The following is a 20,240-nucleotide window of genomic DNA, read 5'->3' on the forward strand; positions in this document are numbered from 1 at the left end:
TTTTCTAAAAATATTTTATAAAATTAGTATTTTATAGTTGTGGGATAGTATGTACAGTATCCTGTAATTTTGGGATATTGTATATAAATAATATAAATAGCATTAAATATAGTAATATTTTTGTTTTAGAAAATTGTTCATCCATGGAAAGCTATGCTGACATCATTGCCAGTATGGGCTATAGTCACGGCTCATTTTAGCGAAAATTGGGGTTTCTATACGATGCTTACTCAACTTCCAACTTTTATGAAGGGTAATTAAATATTTTGTTTCAATATAATAATAATAATGTGTTACATCCAGCCAAGAGTAAATTGTAAAATTAAGAATTAAGGATTTAAATGAATGAGAATTGAATGGGCTCAGAACGAATAGTTGCTCTCTCGAGAGTCAGGCATGGAAACATGATCTCGAGTCGAACGCACTATCTCGGCACTGGGTCAGCGATAAAAAAATCGCTATGATGCCTCGTTGTAGACGTACGTTCGTCGGTCGTTCTTTGGTAAAAAAACTTAATTCTTATTAGGAGGAGCCCTCGTGCGACCAATGGGATAGGGAAAAGAGATCAAGGGTTTTTAAGAAAGTAAAAATTAAAATTTAAACATCAATTTTAATTAGTAAAATAAAGGTATACATAATATATATATATATATATATATATATATATATATATATATGTACAGGGTGTCCCAAAACTCCTGCATTTGGAGTATAGTATAGATGTGATTTTTTATGCTAAAAGAAACAACTTTTTCTTTTAGCAAAATTGCGTGCGAGTAGTTTTTATAGTAAATCAAATTAAAAGTGACGAATGAGAGCGCGTATGTGTGTAGTAATTAGGGTCGGCGCGCGTTCCTCAGGCCTAATATTTGACGACTTCACGTACTATATTGTTTAAAATAATAAAAATTAACAAAATAAGTATTGTTTTCATCCTTTAACGATTTAATAAAAAAATTATCTGATTTCGTAGCATTATCTCGAAATAAAAATAAATATAAATAATATGATGTATGAACTGAGCATTCTATTATTTTAATTACTACGCAATTGTATATAACAATAAAAAAATACTGAATTTAACGAATTATTTAGACTTCGTTAAATTGTTCATTAATTTTAATTATTCATTAATTTCTTTCTTTCGTTTAATTTATTTTTTAATTATTTTTTATTTTGGAAGATTTGCCATTAAATATACATCGAATTATGCCGAATAGCAGAGAATACATGTACATATGTATATTGTAATATACGTATATATGTGTATCATTGTATTGGTGACGTGTTATTCTAAACACGTTATTTGCGATAAATATCATCACATGCCTCGGTAGTCGAAGGGATAAAATACCTGCCCGGTAAGCGGGAGATCCAGGTTCCTGAAGCTGAGGTGATATTTTTTCGCAAAATAATTACGAGTTTTCACGACTGGTTCGTGGTCGGGCCCCGCCGTGACGCACATCCTCGCTTCTTAGTCGGGGGCTCGAGCCATGCTTGATGCAATCTCTCCTGTCGTGCTCCAGGAGGATTATTTGTATATTTGCCAATGGCGTTGGAGGGTGTCGCCGCTGCAGTCTGACCTGCATCCATCGAGAGAAGGATAGGACCATCATCTCTCTGGAGTACCGGCCGTGGGGATTCGAGAAAATACACGTATATACGAGGGTAGTCTGAAAAGTTTTGAGCCTAACATAGAAACAAGTATTTTTTCGGTCAAATATAGTTTTATTTTTCAACATAATCTCCTTTTAACTCGATACACTTTTCCCATCGATACTCTAACCTCTTTAACCCCTCCAAATAATAGTTGGCGTCTTGCTCCGCAAAATAGGCGTTTACGTATACGATGACCTCCTCGTTCGATGAAAATCTCTGTCCTCCAAGTGAAACTTTAAGCTTAGGAAACAGGAAAAAGTCGTTGGGGACCAGATCTGATGAATACAGTGGATGGTCCAATTCGAAATGCAGTTTGTGAATTTTGACCATAGCGACCGCCGAAGTGTGAGCAGATGCGTTGTCTTGAAGGAACAGCACTTTCTTCTTCTTCAAATGCGGCCGTTTTTTGCAATTTCTGTCTTCAGCTTATCAAGTAATGATGCGTAATACGCTCCCGTTATTGTTTTACCTTTTTCAAGATAGTCAATACACACAATTCCGTGACTATCCCAAAAAACAGTCGCCATTACCTTTCCAGCTGATGGAACCGTCTTCACCTTTTTCGGAGCAGGTTCACCCTTTGCAGTCCATTGTTTTGACTGTTCTTTTGTCTCTGGAGTGTAGTGGTGGATCCAAGTTTCATCTACAGTTATGAATCGATGCAAAAAATTTGACTCGTTTCGCTTGAACCGCTCCAACAGGGCCTTGGAAATGTTCATTCGAATTCGTTTTTGGTCCAAAGCAAGTGCGGCACCCAACGCGCGGATAGCTTGCGCATATCCAATTCTTCAGTCAATATATGACAAACGCGTTCTTTCGATATGCCCATAGTCTCTGCTATCTCTCTAACCTTGATTCGACGATCGTCCAGTACCATTTGGTGAATATTTTCGATGTTATCAGCGGTGGTCGCAGTTTTTGACCGTTCCGAACGCTCATCATCAGCCAAGCTGGTACGACCACGTTTAAATTCAGCTGCCCATCTTTTTACGATGGCAAATGATGGGCAGCTGAATTTAAACGAGAGTCCCCGTAAATAGCGTCTAACTCGATTTTAATTTGCGCAGGCGTATTGCCTTTCAAATATAAGAATTTAATCACGGCACGATATTCAATTTTTTCCATTTTTACAAAAACACTGACATCGACTGACACAAACGACTGTCAAACAACAACTGAGCATCCAAAATGGCTGAAATTTTCACAAAAGTCTTTCAAAGCATATACTATTGTAGTACTAGAATGGTTTTGACGAGTAACGTCATCTTCATGTTAAGGCTCAAAACTTTTCAGACTACCCTCGTATGTATATTGTAAATACGTATATATGTGTATCATTGTATTGTTGACGTGTTATTCTAAATACGTTATTTGCGATAAATATCATCACATGCCTCGATAGTCGAAGGGATAAGATGCCTGTCCGGTAAGCAGGAGATCCAGTTTCGATTCCTGGCTGAGGTGGTATTTTTTTGCAAAGTAATAAATAACGAGTTTTCACGATTGGTTCGTGGTCGGGCCCCACTATGACGCACACCCTCCCTTCTTATTTGGGCCCCCGAAAATACTCCAGCTTATGCAAGATAGTTTTATTCACAGAGTCAATGCCTGTATACAAATAAGAGAATTGCACTTCAAACATCTTTTATAAATTTAAACTTTTAATCAGTCCTTTTCAGGGCTACAACTATTATTATTAAAACTTACGAATATCTCTCTGATCAGGAATTGTTTTCTTTAATATATTAGCTATTGCCGCTTGAAGTAAACAATTTCTCACGCGCCTATCATCGATTATCTCCGGGCATGAGTATCTTACCGCGCGCTTGCATTTGCCGGTGGGCCGGGCTAATACGATGATTTTTAATAATTACTAATTCGATAATTGCGAAAACTGCAAAATAATATAGAACTTTTCTACTCAGTTAACTTGTACTCAGTAACTTGATAATTATCGTAAAAATTGCAAAATGATGGAGGACTTTTCTACTTAAAGGGAACACCAGGTGACTGATCGAGATATTTTGATTCGCTTTATACAGGTTGTTCTTAAGCGAAAAAAGAAATGATACATGTCATCCAGCCGTTCTTACCAATGGCCCAAAGAAATTGATTTTTGAAAAAACGAGTTTAGTCGGCCGATATACGGGCGGAACGCTTTATATGTTTAATCATCACTATTGAGCAAGAGCAGCGGTAGCATAGGCGGTAAGGCGTTGGCTTTGTATGACGTAAATCGTGTGTTCAAATCCTATGCGTATATATTCTTTTATTAAAAATTTTATTAAAAATAATTCGTATTCGTAATTATTTATTATTTGTAATTATTTTGTTACTGTAGATGTTTAAAAAAATTATTTATTTAATCATATTTGTATATTTTTTGTAAATAAAATTTTTAGATAGTTATTGTAATAATTTGAAAAATTTCTATAAAGAAATATTAATAAGTTTAATTTATATTTATGTAACTTTATAAGTTTAATTTTAATTTAATGTTATTAATTTTAATTACTTTTTGAATGTAATAAAATTTCATAAATTTACAAATAAATAATTAAATACTCCTGTATGAAATAATTATTCCTAATCATTAATTTCAGAAATTATAACGTCTTTATTACATTCTTATTTATGTGTCCATATGAATAACGACGATGACAATGATGGTAATAGTAATTATTTATTATAAAGATATTAATATTTCTTTATAGAGATTTTTCAAATTATTACAATAGCTATCTAAAAATTTTATTTACAAAAAATATACAGATATAATTAAATAAATAATTTTTTTGAATCTACAGTACTTTTTTGATTTACAGTAACAAAATAATTACAAATAATAAATAATTACAAATACAAATAAACTTTTAATAAAAAAAAATATATATACGCGACAAGATTTGAACACGCGATTTACGTCGTACAAAGCCAACACCTTACTGTTTGTACTACCGCTGTTCTTGCTCAATGGTGATGATTAAACATATAAAACGTCTCACTCGTATATCGGCCAACTAGACTAATTTTTAAAAAATCAATTTCTTTGAAACTATAGGCCATTGACAAGAATGGCCGAACACATATCGTTTTTTTTTCGCTCAAGAAAAGCCTGCATAAAGTGCATCAAAATACCCCGATCAGTCACCTGGTGTTCTCCTTGTTAGTTTTATCACTTAAACAAGGGGAACACCAGGTGACTGATCGGGGTATTTTGATGCACTTTATACAGACTTTTCTTGAGCGAAAAAAAAACGATACGTGTTCGGCCATTCTTGTCAATGGCCTATAATTTCAAAGAAATTGATTTTTTAAAAATTAGTCTAATATATATATATATATATATATATATATATATATATATATGTAAAATAAAACGGAAGAAATAAGAGGAGAAATATTTGTGTAGATGTGTGTATGTATGTGTGATATCGTGAGTGTTACATAAGTACGGAAGCCATCGGATAAAATTCTTATGAGGGAGAGTATGAATGTATAAGTGAATCTTTAGTATGATAATCCTACTCGGTAATACAATTAATATTCTCTGGTTAACTTAAACTAGTGATTACATAATAAGGAAAATGAAGAAAAGATTGCAAAAATATGTAATAAGAAAAATAATAAGAATTGTATATAATATGTGTATGATAACTGAAGATTAAGGAGAGGATTAAGGAGGGGAGTTCTTGATGTTCCTCGGGAGATGGAGATTAGGTCGATAGGATGGGATTCTTCATCTTCTAAATCTTTAAAGAGAAGTTCACCATCTCTGCGATGCTGAAGGTTGGTTTAAGGAAGATTCGGGAGCAGTAATAGTTAATGTCGACTAGTTCGATCGGCTCTTTCGATATCTGCTTAGATTTCTTGGTTTGGCTCTGACATTTCACTAGGAGCAAAGGATTGATAAATGAAGAAAGGTGTGAATGCGTTTGAGAGAGAAAGGAAAGATCAACCAGGAATCTGGTATAGCTCAGACCGGTTAAAAAGAGAGCGAGTAAGAGAAGGAATCGGGAGCTTTGTAAAGCTCTAATCAGTTAGTAAGAAAGAGAGAAAAAAAGAAAATGCAACCGGGAGCCTCGCATAGCTCTAACCAGTTTAATGAGAGAGAGAAAGAAAAAGGAAGAACAACTGGGAGCTTCGCATAGCTCAGATCAGTAAATAGAAAGAAAAGAAGAGCAACCGGGAGTTTTGTATCCGGGAGCTTTAACCAGTTAGTAAGAGAGAGAGAGAGAGAGAGAGAGAGAGAGAGAGAGAGAGAGAGAGAGAGAGAGAGAGACTCTCTCCATTGGAGAGGACTCCATTGGACGTAACAAATGTAATTTATATTGTTCTTCAAAAAATACATAACTTATTAATAATAATATAATATAATATAATAATAATATAATAATAATAAAAGGCAAAGGAAGATTGCAAGTACACGAAGTGTGTATCAAAACAATAGCTTTTTCGCTCAGGATGATTCAAAAGTGATGGTGATTGTATTTTATGGCCCAAAACATATGTTGATTGTACTTTATTTGACTTATTAAAAAAGTATATAATTTTTTAATTTATATGTATTATAAACAGCGCATGAATGGTAGTTTATTCTTTTTTATTTAATTTTATTTAAATTTGTTTAGTTTAATTTATTATACTAAATTATCTAAAGAGTGGATATATTTAAGGGAATTTGGATGTGTTTAAATGTAATTCAACCGATTTTCTTATCATTAATGAAGCATGGATTTACTATTGTAAACCAGAAATGAAACAACAATTAAAGTAATAGACAGAAGTAATACGAAATACTTCAAAAGAAAGTGAAAACAATTCTATTAGCTGGAAAAGCAATGACTGTTTTTTAGAATTTTCATGATATTGTGTCCAGTCCATTAACACTAAAAAAGAAAAACCATCAATGAAGAGAATTACGCAACATTATTTGATCAATTGAATACCATTAAAGCCAAATTCTCATTTGACAAAGAAAACCGTGCTTTCCCATCATGATAACCGCTCACATTTCTTTAATTCTTATCGCAAAATTACATGAATTGCGCTTCGAATTGGTTTCGCACGCACCGATTCACAAATGTAACGAAGCATATCCCGTGGTTTATTCCGTACTTCTATATTCCGACCGACTATCCGTCGGAAACCATCAGCACATTAGATGGAATAAGCGATGAGGCAATCATTTCATACCACTATGCGCGCCTAAACTTTTTCCGTAGATCTCCGAATAAATTCAAAGATCGCGCAGGCGAATACGCGGTATGGATGTTTTCGAGAAACTTTGCGCGCCATATTGCGTCTCGTGCCGCGAAGCTTACTAAATTCCTCGCATCGCGTTAAACACCGATTTTTCGTTCTTCCGCTCCGATAATCCTGATCCGAATCCGATGCGCTCGCTTCGTTCTTTGATAATTTTCCCACGTCCATATTACAAAAATAATAATTCAACGTTATTTTTCTGCTTCCGTGGAAGAAAATCCTTTAAAGCCATAATACACAAAAAACTTAAGCAATAAAACTTAAGCAGTAAATTAATGTAAATCAACGTTATGGATTTGCTATTGCTTATGTTACTGCCTTACATTCTCGACTATGATTAGCTGATTCGCTTACTGCATAAGTTTTTTTGTGTGTCATGGCTCCAACCAATCCGCAAACCGATCCACATCAAATTACTGAGGTTGATCTTAGATTAAAAGGCATCGCTCTGTATGGATAGCATTCAGACCGTCCTCGGAGATATATCTTAAAAGAAAACGAGTTGACGAAATTCCGAAAATCGATTCTATGGCTTGCCTAAGTATTAGGAAGCACTCTAGCAGTGCCAAATTCTCCCGATCGGCTTAGCCTTCCAATCTTTGTTCGAAGACCTGCTTCCAGTACTGAAGCACGCTCGAGTAAGTCGACAAACAGAGTTTTTCGATCTTCCGAATATCGACTCACAACTTAGCGTTCAGCGTACTGAGGCTCTCCCCCGCACGGCTGTGTACAATCGATAAGCTAAGTAATTCGTCACTCCAAATATCGAACATCTTGCTCGCCTTCAAGTACCAGGAAACTTGAGACAATCGGACGATGATCGGATCGGTTGTGCTTGACGAGTCAAGTTTTCTACGAGAATCGCGAATTTGTATTAGATATTTCGCTACTTTCGCTGCTGCAGAATGACATTTCTGTCGCGGTCCGCTAATTTCTGCGATCATTGTTATCGTTTGACAGCTCTATATCGATATGTGCCTGCGTGCCCCGAACTCCTCTAATTACATCGCCAAATTACCGAGTGCACTGCAATTGCGTATGCTCGACTGCCCGAACGATCTCTTTTTTCGCGACAACTCATTCTACATTATAACGCTTGGCTAACGTGAATAACAGCATTTAATTCTTTATTAACCACGTTCTTTTTGTTTAATAAAGTTACTAAGTTATAGAAACACGAAGACATAGAACAACGGATTATGCGAGCCAAAACTGGATGACAATGCTAAATATTTTAAACAATAGCTTTTACAAAAATATTCTAACTGTCAAACAAACGTTTTGATTTTCAATGTGGTCATCATTAGTGCGAAAAGCAAAATTAAAAACAGAGAAAATTGAACAAAATAAATTAAGACATAAATGTTATTATAGTCACATAAATTTAATTAGCAGAAATTAAAGATGCCTTAAAGTTGTCTGAGTGTCCACAATAGGTGATTTAAGCTTTAAGAAATAAGAAATTGACCAATTATAATCGAATATGAAAAGAATAATCGACTGATTGGTCAATTTCTTACGACTTAAAGATTAAATACTTATTGTGGACCGACACTGAGGCGTATAAATCGTAGATTCTTAGGGCGGACTATCATAGACTTCATAATTGTTAGAGTCGATAAAACAGAGTGCTAATTTATAGTTAATTTGTTTTCTATGTACGCCGTTAGATGGCTAAAATGAAAGTAAAACACGTTTTCTTTTTATGTAAGCAGAATCAAAAATCAAATAAAGACTTTTATTAAAAACGCAGAACAATGTTTATATATTAACTTACAATAATCGTAACTCTAGTTGGATTATTAAATTGTTAAAACGGTTAGATTTGATGTACCACAAATAAACATGTCTAACAAACAATGACATAAAGATAATAAAAAATTTATTAATTTATTAAATTATACAAAGACAATAATATTCAAAGGATTAAAATTATAAAAAGAGATTACAATTGAAAACTGCTTATATTTTCCATAAGGAAGAGAAACCAAGAGTAATATATCTTAAGAAATTGTTAGCGTAAGATTGCAAATGGGAATGAACATGGGAAAAAGGATAAAGAAAATGATTGAACAAGGCGGGCAGGAGGGAAGGATTAGAGAAGAGAAGATAAAAATGTAACAAAGGATGGAAGATGAACAACGGAATTAAAAAATTTATGAACAGAAAAAGAAAGAATTAAGAATTGGCAGGTAAGCGAGAGCAAATCCATATCACTATGCTTATTGAAACCGCAATGCTGTTTTTTTTATGTGCATTATCTCGGAAACCAATCTTTTGACAAATGAAGAGATTCATTATCAAAAATTTCTATATTGTCCCAATCAAAGACATGGTTTTCCGAGGATCGATGTACGGACCGAGATCCACTTTTTTTTATTAATATCAGTCATATGTTAATAGATTCTGGTTTTTGTTGTCTCTTTGTCCAACGTATGAAGCATCGCAGTCATTACAGCATTATTGATTTTATAAACTACGTTGCAACGAGACATGCGTTTTTAATTTGCCTTTTCCGATGGTATGTATATTTTTAATGTACAAGGTGTCCTATGGGAATGTATTGAATCTGAATGATTAATTCTCCTCTCCTTGATTTTAGAAAGAATCTTATGATTAATGGTCGTTCGCCTGAAGGTCCGCAGTTTTATTTTAGCTATGGTAGAAGTAAAGTTCGTGCGTATCAAAATTAACCTCCTAATTATTGAACACTATATAATGGCTTTCGTGTCTGTCATCTTCTTGAATGGTACGCCATTATATAATAGTAGCTTTCGCGTATGTTATCTTTATGTTTTTTTTTTCAAACTCTTTACATGAAATGTATAAATAAATTATAATTTAGTCATACATAACTCTATTCTGATGTAATTTCATAAAAGGAAAGCGTCATCAGATACAAATCGTAGTATTACATTATTTACGCGCAATCCATGTCGAAAGAACAGATCGACCGTGTCGAACAGATCGTGAAACCGTGCTGTAGAGAGATACATTGCTGCGGAAAATCTAGTAGCTAAGAGATTAATAAACTGACAATAGAAGAAAAGGTCTATCTTATTGAATGCTCCTTTTCTAGAGAAAAAGTGTATAGCAGTACTTATAGAGGATTTTGTACAAAATACGAAACATATATAGTTATGAGCGAAACCACACTGAAAAGGTTAGAATTTATTATTTATTTAAACTTATCCCTAACAGCACATGTAAATTCTGAGATAACACGTAGTATCGCACCAGTAGATTGCGTATTATCTCAGAATATTCGAGATACGTACTGGGATGTACTGAATAAATACTATGAATGCTATGCCTGCATTGTCAAAGCTCACGCAGTTTCGCTGGGAATTACTCGTAATATACCGGAGAAATACGTAGATTATTACCGCAGTATATTTTCAGTATGCCTTCAGTATATACGCAGCCTCGCGCACACGCTTCTGTACACACATCTTCTACATATATCCAGAGAAAAAGAAGTGATAGCAATTATATAGGTGACAATTATATAATTTTTATATATTAATATATTAGAATTAATACTAATATAGTTCAATCAATTATTTTATAGTTATTATAAGCAGCTTTACTTGCAATAAATATAAAATAGTTAATGAAATTATGTACATTAATTTTATATATAAAAATTATGTAGTTGTCACCTATATAATTGCTGTCACAATCTTTTTCCCTGAGTATGTAGAACGTTCGGAAAGTGCCGGAACCCCTTAATAACTTTTGAACGGATAGAGATAATTGAATGAAATTTGGAGAATATTTATGATATCAAAAAATCTATCTTTTGACGTAAGGGGCAACAACCTCCCACCCCCTGAGCTCGGAGTAGATAAAAAATCTTAAATGGAATAATAGGTAAAGTGATAGCTTCTTTGAAAAGCCTTTAAAAGACCTTTTCAATGAGCCTCTTTGTAACCTCCCACCCTCATGGAGCGGGGGTGAGAGTGGTTCAAAGATTTTAAAGTGCATAAAGGATAAAGTGATAGCTTGTTTAAAAGATCTTTGAAAAACCTTTCTGATGAGTCTTTTTACGATCCCTTACCTCCATGGGGGCGGGGGTGGTTCACAAATTGTAAAAGACAGGGCTTAAATAAAAATCTCTCGAAGAGACATCGCACGACTTAAGCCTCCAATTATTTGCATTCTTCATTAAAATGTGTGTGCATGCTTTTGTTATAACGATAACGATAACGCTAATGAAAACATGTGCATCTGCAAAAATATTTTTACATTACTGCACTATTTAATCTTTATGAATTAAAAAAGTATTTTTTGTACGAATACATTACATATAATGTAATAATACAAAAGAGAACAATTAGTTTTTCTATATTTTACTTATTCATAATTATTTTGCATATATGCAATTTTGAAAAACTTTCTTCTGTTTTTTGCTCCATACCAACTAAAACAAATTGCCACTTCATTGCACAAAGTGTGTTTCATTACAAGTAAACATGAAGCTCTTAAGTTTGTGCTGTAACAAAGCGACTTTCCCTTGCTTCGTTTTCTGACTTCTCTCGACCTACCACCCGTCGAGGACCGCCGAGGACCGCCCCACCGGGCGGAGTGCGACTCACCGTTGCAAATCGGCGCATTGTGCCCATTTTTTACATCAACATAAAATTCTCCGAGGTATCTCGGAGAATCGGCGCCGGCATTCGGCGAACACATGCTCAGCTTCAGCACATCGCTCGCACCGCGCCGACCACTGCGCCGACGAACGAAGCTCAGCCCATCTCTGTTTCTGACCCTTCCCCCGAATCTCCTATCTATCCATGGAAGGGGAACCCAACCCCGAAATCGGCCAATTCGAAACCGTTCCATAACGAAATACTACGGCCGATCTCGGATAAAAAGGGTTCGCTTTCCACGCAGAGCACCTGTCCCGTTCCCGGCATCTCGAGCATAGCAGCGTGCGAAGAGAAGCCTTTTTGAATCCTAGCAAGTCGAACGTGAAGCAACTGGGGAGCACCCCAGCACAGCCAAGTGCGCTCGACCACAATTGACCATTCCATTTCTGAATACTTTGCGAGAACGCATCAAGGAGCCTCGATACAATCGCCCATTACATTTGTCAGGACGCTCCCTGAAAAATACTGCACCCCGGTGGCGTCGAGTACTCTCGACGACAACTCCGAGCATTAGGATACTCCTTGGTTTCGTCGGGTCACCCGACACCCCTCCACTTGAATCGACGAGTTAGACAGGCGAATCGGACGCTCCCGATTCCCGCCGTCACAATGACGGCACCCCGGAGACTTCCTATCAAAATCAGCTGTCCGCGAAAACAGCCGCGGAAACAACCACGCGCGCATCGCATGATCCCAAGCCAGTTAATCGCGCCGGCGACGCACCGACCATATGTCACCCGCCCCGCGTCACGCAACACTTGCGTCCCGTGATATACACTGAGACCGTCAAGAATTAATGATATTGCAAGATAGTTGTACGTATTTATTATAATTTCTGTCACACTCCATCGCGAATTACAATAAAAGAATTATTTTACTCCAATCTCTGTCGCTCTCACTTCCTCACTTGATTACCGACTACGAAGTTATCCGTGCGCGAAAGTGAGACCGTTTTAGTGCAAGTAAAGCGTGTTAATTGTTTAACCTAAAATTATTTCAAATTAATATTATTAATGTGAAAATTTAGAATTCATTAAGTAATTTATTTCCAAATAAAAGTTTAATATAAATCATTTGAATTAGATTTAAGTATTTCTAAATATTATTTCTTATATTATATGATGATTAAATTTATTATTTTCTTAACTGTCTAACATTTTATCCATGTGATATATATAAGTTTCTGAAAGATAGCAGATATACATAAATTTTATATCGCAAATAAGTTTTTACTAATTAATAAAATATTTACATATGTGTATACTCTATAATATTTTTATTCAGAATTATAGATTCTAAAATAATATTCCTTTTCTAAATTAGAGATATTTTATAAGAAAATAGTTGTATAATAATAACATACAACCTAAGTATTATACATATTATTCAAATAACTATTTTCTTATACCTGTCCTATTGAAAAAGGAACATTATCCTACAATCTGGAAAATTCTGAACAAAAATTTCTGTACATATGCATATGTAAGTGTTTCGTTTAGTTTGTAAAAACTTATTTAATATATAAGTCATGTACATTTCCGTACATTAATATATAATTTATATACATCTTCAAGAAACTTATATATTACATGAATCAAATATGTTAATTTAGAAGATAATAGATCTTATCATACAATACAAGAAATAATATTCAAATATATATATATAAGAAAAAAATGATTTGCCAACTTTCATAGCGTGATGGTGCTGCTCACTGGAAATTAAAACGAGGTAATGATATAGGGAATAGGACCGATAGCTGAAAGCGAGATTCAATTCTCAACACTCCCACTATCAAGCTCTGTTTTCGCACGGATGTTATCCACGCTGATGAGTGGATCTGAATTTTGTGAATTGTGAACGAGGCAGTGCCTTTATCAGTCTGCTAGTTTTCAGAGGATACTCTGAGTAGATGGGCAGAATGTCTTTGCTGATGTATTTTTCTCTTATGAAATGGTAACGTACGTCTACGTGCTTTGTCCTTTTGTGGTATTCAGGATTTTTGATCAAGTGTATCGCGCTTTGGTTGTCGATAAAAAGTGAAATCGGTTCTTTTAATGATTCACCGAGCTCACCTAATAGTCGTCGTAGTAGTTGTATCCAAGCTGCTTCTTGGGTGACTGAAATTGCCGTTATGTACTCTGCTTTTATTGTATTGGAGAGAGAAACCGCACGCTGTCTCGAACTGGTCCAAGTAACGAGCGTACCATTGATCAAGAATATATATCCGGTAGTCGACCTTCCACTTTGTATGTCGTTTGCAAAATCCACATCGGCATAACCAATTACTTCTATGGGTTCTTGCCGTTAGTGTTATTTTATTATATATTTTAAATATCTGAGAATCTTCTTGCGGCTTGCCAATGGGAACTATCGTTTCATTCGACGTATCGGCTTACGTTGTTTACGGCAAATTCGATGTCAGGACAACTCACAATGCTTGCAAAGGTAAGGGAGCCCACCGCTTCTCTATAGAGGGTACAGTATTCCTGAGTACCTGTAGTGATTGCCTGTAAATTCACACTTGAATCAGCTGGAATCGAACTCGATCTGGTCTCTTGCATGTTGAATCTATCCACAATTTGTTGAAGATATACGCTTCGAGATAAAGTCCGATTGATCCGTTGACTTGTCTCGAGATTTGTAGTCCAACGAAGTAGTCTGGGTGACAAGTCCTTATCTCAAACCTTTCTTTCATTTTGTCTAGAAGAATTTCAATGGCTTTCTTATTTTTACTAAGCCATCCACGTAAAGAAGAAGATAAACACTCACATCAAGAATCTTTCCAACACACATGGATACACTTATCACTATCGCATTGGTGAAATTCTTCATTCTTCATAAATTCGTTGAAGGTGTCGTTCCAACATAGAGTATTGCTTCAAGTTAAGGGACCTCTTTAACTCGCATACATATCTTTTTTTCACATCTACACTTTCTGGAGCATGTATACCTTTCCTTCCAACATACCATTGAGAAATGAGGTTTTTGACATCGAATTATAATACTTGACCTCGTATGCTCTATGAATTGCAATAGCGAGTAATATTCTGACTGAATCTTGTCGTGAGTGAGAATGTTTTTTTGTAATCGATTTCTTCTTGCTAAGAGAATCCCTTCGCACACATTCTCGCTTTTTGGGAAGAGATGTCACCGTTCGAATCTTTCTTAATCTTAAATATTTGGATCCTATGGCCTTTTTATCAGATGGCAAAGGGGTCAGTTTCCAGGTATTCTTCTTGTTTAATGCTTAAATTAATCCAATTCTTCTTGTTTAAATTAACCCAGTTCTTCGTTGATCGCTTTTAACTACTGATCGGCATCGTGGCGCTGCAGTGCTTCCTTAAATGACTGCGGGGTCTACGTCAATAAAATTTACTTCGTATCTTACGGGTATCCTTAATGTTTCTTTATCGCGGAGCCGATATCTAAATTGGTCTTGAGCAATAGTTCGCTTTCATCCGGTTCAGATTCGGGGATGTCTCTGCGTTCCAAGGATTCTTTCTCCGGTAAATTCTCGACCTGAGCTTTTGGAGTTTTGTAGGGGTCGAATGGAAAAGTGAAACAATATTCAGTTCCATTCTCCCTTTCAATATCGCCAGCTCATTTTCATTGAACAATACATTCTTAGAGAACTTTATCTATTTTGTTTTTGGATCGAACAACCGATAGTTGTTTGAGTCATTGTCGTAGCCTACGAAGATCACTCTTTTGCTTTTCGGGTCTAGAGGTTGACTCCACGAATGATTTGCCAAATGGTCCGCGAATTTCGCCGAACGAACTCGGCGATTCTATGAATCTGCTCGGTGGCGTGGTCGATAGCAGGACCAGCGGCGGTGGCCCAACGCGCGGATTGTTATGATTAATGTACTGCTCACATGAACCTTCGATTAGACTATGCGAATAAGTCGACGATGAGATCCAGGAAGATGGATTGTCCGACGGATTGTCGATCGAGAAATTATAATTTACGCCGATCTAATCACGGGAGAAGATGACTCGGGTGAATCGTTATAGCCTTATGGTGTGATACATATAGCGATATGTCCAATTCATATTTCAAAAATATGATTTTGATAATTATTTTTATTATACATAGATATTACATATATTATTTTTTCGCAAAATAATTACGAATTTTCACGACTGGTTCGTGGTCAGGCCCCGCCGTGACACACACCCTCCCTTCTTATTCGGGGACTCAAGCCATGCTTGATGCAATCTCTCCTGTCGTGCTCCAGGAGGATTATTTGTATATTTGCCAATGGCGTTGAAGGGTCGCCGCTGCAGTCCGACCTGCATCCATCGAGTGAGAGACCAACATCGCTCTGGAGTACCGGTCGTGGGGATTCGAGAAAATATACATATATATATGTATATTGTAATATATGTATATGTATATCATTGTATTGTTGACTTGTTGTTCTAAACACGTTATTGCGATAAATATCATCACATGCCTCGGTAGCCGAAAGGATAAGATGCCTGCCCGGTAAGCAGGAGATCCAGGTTCGATTCCTGGCTGAGGTGGTATTTTTTCGCAAAATAATTACGAATTTTCACGACTGGTTCGTGGTCGGACCCCGCCGTGAAAATTCGTAATTGACGCACACCCTCCCTTCTTATACATAGATATTACATATATAGAATCGACATGAAATCCTCTATAATTTTGATTATAAAAATTTCGAAATTTGCAAACGTAATATTGAAAAGTGGGAATAGTTTCAGAGATCTTTACTAATAATCAAATATATGGGATTTCTTTAAAAAAAATTTCAATCCCTAAAACATTCGAAGCCGATTAAAAGAATACGTATCAATTAATATACGTATCTTATTATTTCGACTATTCTGACATATCTAAAGTCCACCAAAATCAATGAGAAAAAGAATTCCATTAGTAGAAATGTTTATTTGATAGAATTGAAATGTTTCATAAATATTGCAAAATATTTTTGCAATATTTATTAATTCAGAAATAGCTATGGAATAAAAAATGTATGGAATTCTTACACTTAAAATCTTATAAATAGTAATTAAAAATTAATATTCTTCTGAAATATTGCTAAGAGACTATTTTTTATGGCAAGCTGTTTTACTTTTTAACAGTATCTAAAAAATTGTGTCGAATGTTAAAATTTTAAAAAATGATTGTCTAAAAAGGATTACGATTCTTATTATATAATAGAATAAAATTATTATGATACGACATAATAATAATTGCTTGAATTAAAATTATTATTACATTCAAAATTATTAGTATTATGTCTCAACATAATAATAATTTTGAATTTACATTATGTCGAGGAATAATTTTAATTCATCGAATTATATAAAGAAAGCAAAAAGACTGATTGCAAAAATTCGGCGTGGCGTATCACCAGAAAAGTATCCTAATTTCTGGAATAATTATGATTTTGAGATATACAAGTTTTTTAGATATACAACACCTGTAACGAAAATCATTAATGTAATTTAAAAAAATATTTAAAAAACACGAAAGTCATTAATTATTATTATGTTAAGACATAATAATTTTGAATTTATATTATGTCGAAGCATAGTATAAATTGTCACGATATAATAATAATTTCTTGTATTAAAATTATGTTTTGACATAATAAAAATTTGAAATTATTATTATGTCACGATGTAATTTTAATTCATGCAATTATTATTATGTCGAAATTATTATAAGTTAAAATTATATCGCGACATAATTCTCTGAATTAGAATTATGTCCCGACATAAATAATTTCGAATTTTTATTGTTTCTCATACGTAATAATAATGCAGTAAATTAAAATTATGTATAAATTAAAATGAAAATAATTTTTATTATGCGTTGACATAATTTTAATTTGTTGAATTGTTATGACAAATCGTTATGATATAATATGTGTCTCGACATAATAAAAATTCAAAAGTATTATTACATCGCGATAGAATTTTCATTTAAATAATTATTATTATACTGTATTATAATTTTAATTTATTAATAAGAATATATATATATATATATATATATATATATATATATATATATCATAATCTTTTAAACAATTATTTTTTAAGAATTTAACATTCGACGCAATTGTTTAGATGCTATTAAAAAGTAAATCAGCTTGCCATAAATTATCGTTTTAACATAATAATAATTCGATAAACTAGCATTTATGTAAGGCTTCATAAATCTTGAATAAGGAAAACAACTAATGCGCGAAAATTTTTCCTAAAAATGATATAAATAATGTTTTTCTTGAATAGAAATATTTCTTTAAAGTAATTTACTTCATATTATTTGTAAGGTAACACAAAATAAATTATATCCTAATTAAAATAACTTTCTTAATAAAAATGGACATGTTTCAATTATAACAGAATATAAATTACAAAATTTAAAAATAAAACTCCTTTTGTATATTTCAATAGTGCATATTTTTAATGTATTTCTATAAAATTATATTGAATTTTTCAATATCTTACAAAATGAGAGAAAATATTACGTCGAGGAATAATAAAAATGTATTACATTTTTGTCGACATATAAAAATAATACTATATTTTTCCTTGTCTTTCTTATGCTTTTTTAATTAAATTTTTGTCAGGACATAATTTTAAATAATTTCTTTATGTCTAGACTTAATAGTAATGCTGTTAAACAATTTCCCTTTTTATTTTTATCGCGGGATTATTTTTGTACATTTAAAATACGTGCTATTAAAAAGTAAAATGGCTTACCATAAATTTTAAAAAGTTTTAAGTACAAGTTCAGCGGACATTTTGATATGAGTCGAGTTATGAGTACGAGCTGTTTTAAAAATGGTTATATATAGGAGATATTTAAATTTCATTAATAATATATTTTTTTTTAAATCTGTGAAATATTTTTTTTTCTCTATAAGATATTTTCCCTGTAAGATATTTTGTTAAATATTTTTAGAATATTGTATATTTACATTCAACTGGTATGTATTTCTATTGTAATCCAAATACATATTCTTATTTATTTCATTCAGATGTACTCGACTTCAAGCTGGATCAGTCAGGTTATTTATCAGCACTTCCATATCTAGTGATGACACTTGTTGTCCAATTTTCGGGACAATTGGCTGACTTTCTCAGAACAAGAAAATTCTTGACTACAACACAAGTGCGCAAAATCTTTAATTGCGGAGCCTTTCTCTTCCAAACTATCTTTATGATTGGTACAGCTTTTATTCCGACTCCCGCAGGTGTTGTCATATGTATAACCTTAGCAGTTGGATTCGGCGGCTTCGCTTGGTCAGGATTTGGGTAATTATTTTCCTGCATTTACATTTATATATATAAATACATTGTTGTAGCCAGATCTACAACCAATAATAAAATAACAATCAATAATAAAAGTAGTCCGCATGGCAACAAAATTAGGTCGCATGAATCTCGAAAAGTCTTTCGAAAAACGACACAAATGTGTGACCGCCGAAATTGCGACCAGTCTTTCGAAAGACCGCAGAAATGCATCACGCGAGAACATTGCGAAAAAGCCTATCAGCAAATTCCTAAATTTGATGATCAAACCGAGCGTAATATTGATTAATCAATATCACGCAACCGATCGACGCAACCGATCAGAATGCTGATCGGGCATCGATCAAACTATATAACCGGTTACACAAGGCGGAGTCGCTGGAGAGTCAAAAGTAAAGAATAACGTGTCGTTCGGAATCATTATTATAAACATCGCGCAAGATATTACAAGAGCGCGGCGAAGTTCACGCGAGCCGTACTATCAGCGTCTCAGGTGACATATTCGGTCATCGGCCGCCAGAGTAACGCGATACGCGCCGAGCCGCCCGCCGACGTTTAACCGTGTGTAAAGTAATAAAATAAGAAATACTAAACTCAAGAATTTGTGCAGTATTAAATAAACCAATTAAAATAAAGAAAGTGTATTAGTGAATTCAAGAAGATTTCCTTCCATTCTTTTGATCCCGCTCGGAGTCCCAACTCCTTAGGCTTAACGAACCCAACTATCTCTAATATTATCGTTGTAGCCCATCCAGGGTACAACAACATATATGTATATTCTATCTATCTATGTACATATCTATACACACACGCGCGCGCGCGCAACACACACACACACACACACACACACACACACACACACACACACACACACACACACATACGCAAATGCACATTGCAAAATGTCAGGTATATTGTTAAGTGTACAAGTAAGTTCTGATTTCTCCGAATTAATTCTTTATTTTATTTTAAATTTGAATCTTTTCCTCGTTGCTTTACGGATTCGTAGTATCAATTTTTAACATAAAAAAAATCTATGAAAATCTTGCTAGATGACATAACCTCATAAATTTCAAAAGTGAGCACGATGTCGTCCATAACATCGGCATGTGAGGCACTTTTATTCGCTTTGCAACCAAAAGAGTGTTCTCGAGGCGAAAGAAATAATTTGCTCTTTGCGGGAAAATGCGATGTCTGAAAGTGCGGTGTCTAAAAGATGGTACTGAAATTTTCAAATAAATAATTTCGATCTTTCCGATCAACATCGTTTGGTAGCACCAAAAAAAGTTGAAGACGAGGAGTTGAATCAGCTGTTGCAAGAAATTCCTTGTCAAACACAAAAAAAGCTTGCTGAACAACTGGGTGTCA

At 34.2% G+C, this 20,240-nt stretch overlaps 1 protein-coding gene across 6 annotated transcripts in view; it reads left to right on the forward strand.

Annotated features, from left to right (window-relative positions):
• Positions 1-20,240, forward strand: part of MFS9 (major facilitator superfamily transporter 9) — a 514,330-nt gene that overhangs the window by 266,334 nt on the left and 227,756 nt on the right. For all 6 annotated transcript variants that reach the window (XR_016141319.1, XR_016141321.1, XR_016141323.1 and 3 more), the window contains 2 exons: positions 130-253; positions 18,599-18,875. Coding sequence is in view for 1 of the 6 variants with exons in the window: in XM_089085049.1 (XP_088941175.1) it covers positions 130-253; positions 18,599-18,875 (401 nt within the window). In the remaining 5 variants the exon portion in view is untranslated. The remainder of the gene's footprint in view (positions 1-129; positions 254-18,598; positions 18,876-20,240) is intronic.

Source organism: Pogonomyrmex barbatus, unplaced genomic scaffold, assembly GCF_055798465.1.
Source record: "Pogonomyrmex barbatus isolate J1 unplaced genomic scaffold, ASM5579846v1 scaffold9, whole genome shotgun sequence".
NCBI lineage: Eukaryota > Metazoa > Arthropoda > Insecta > Hymenoptera > Formicidae > Pogonomyrmex > Pogonomyrmex barbatus.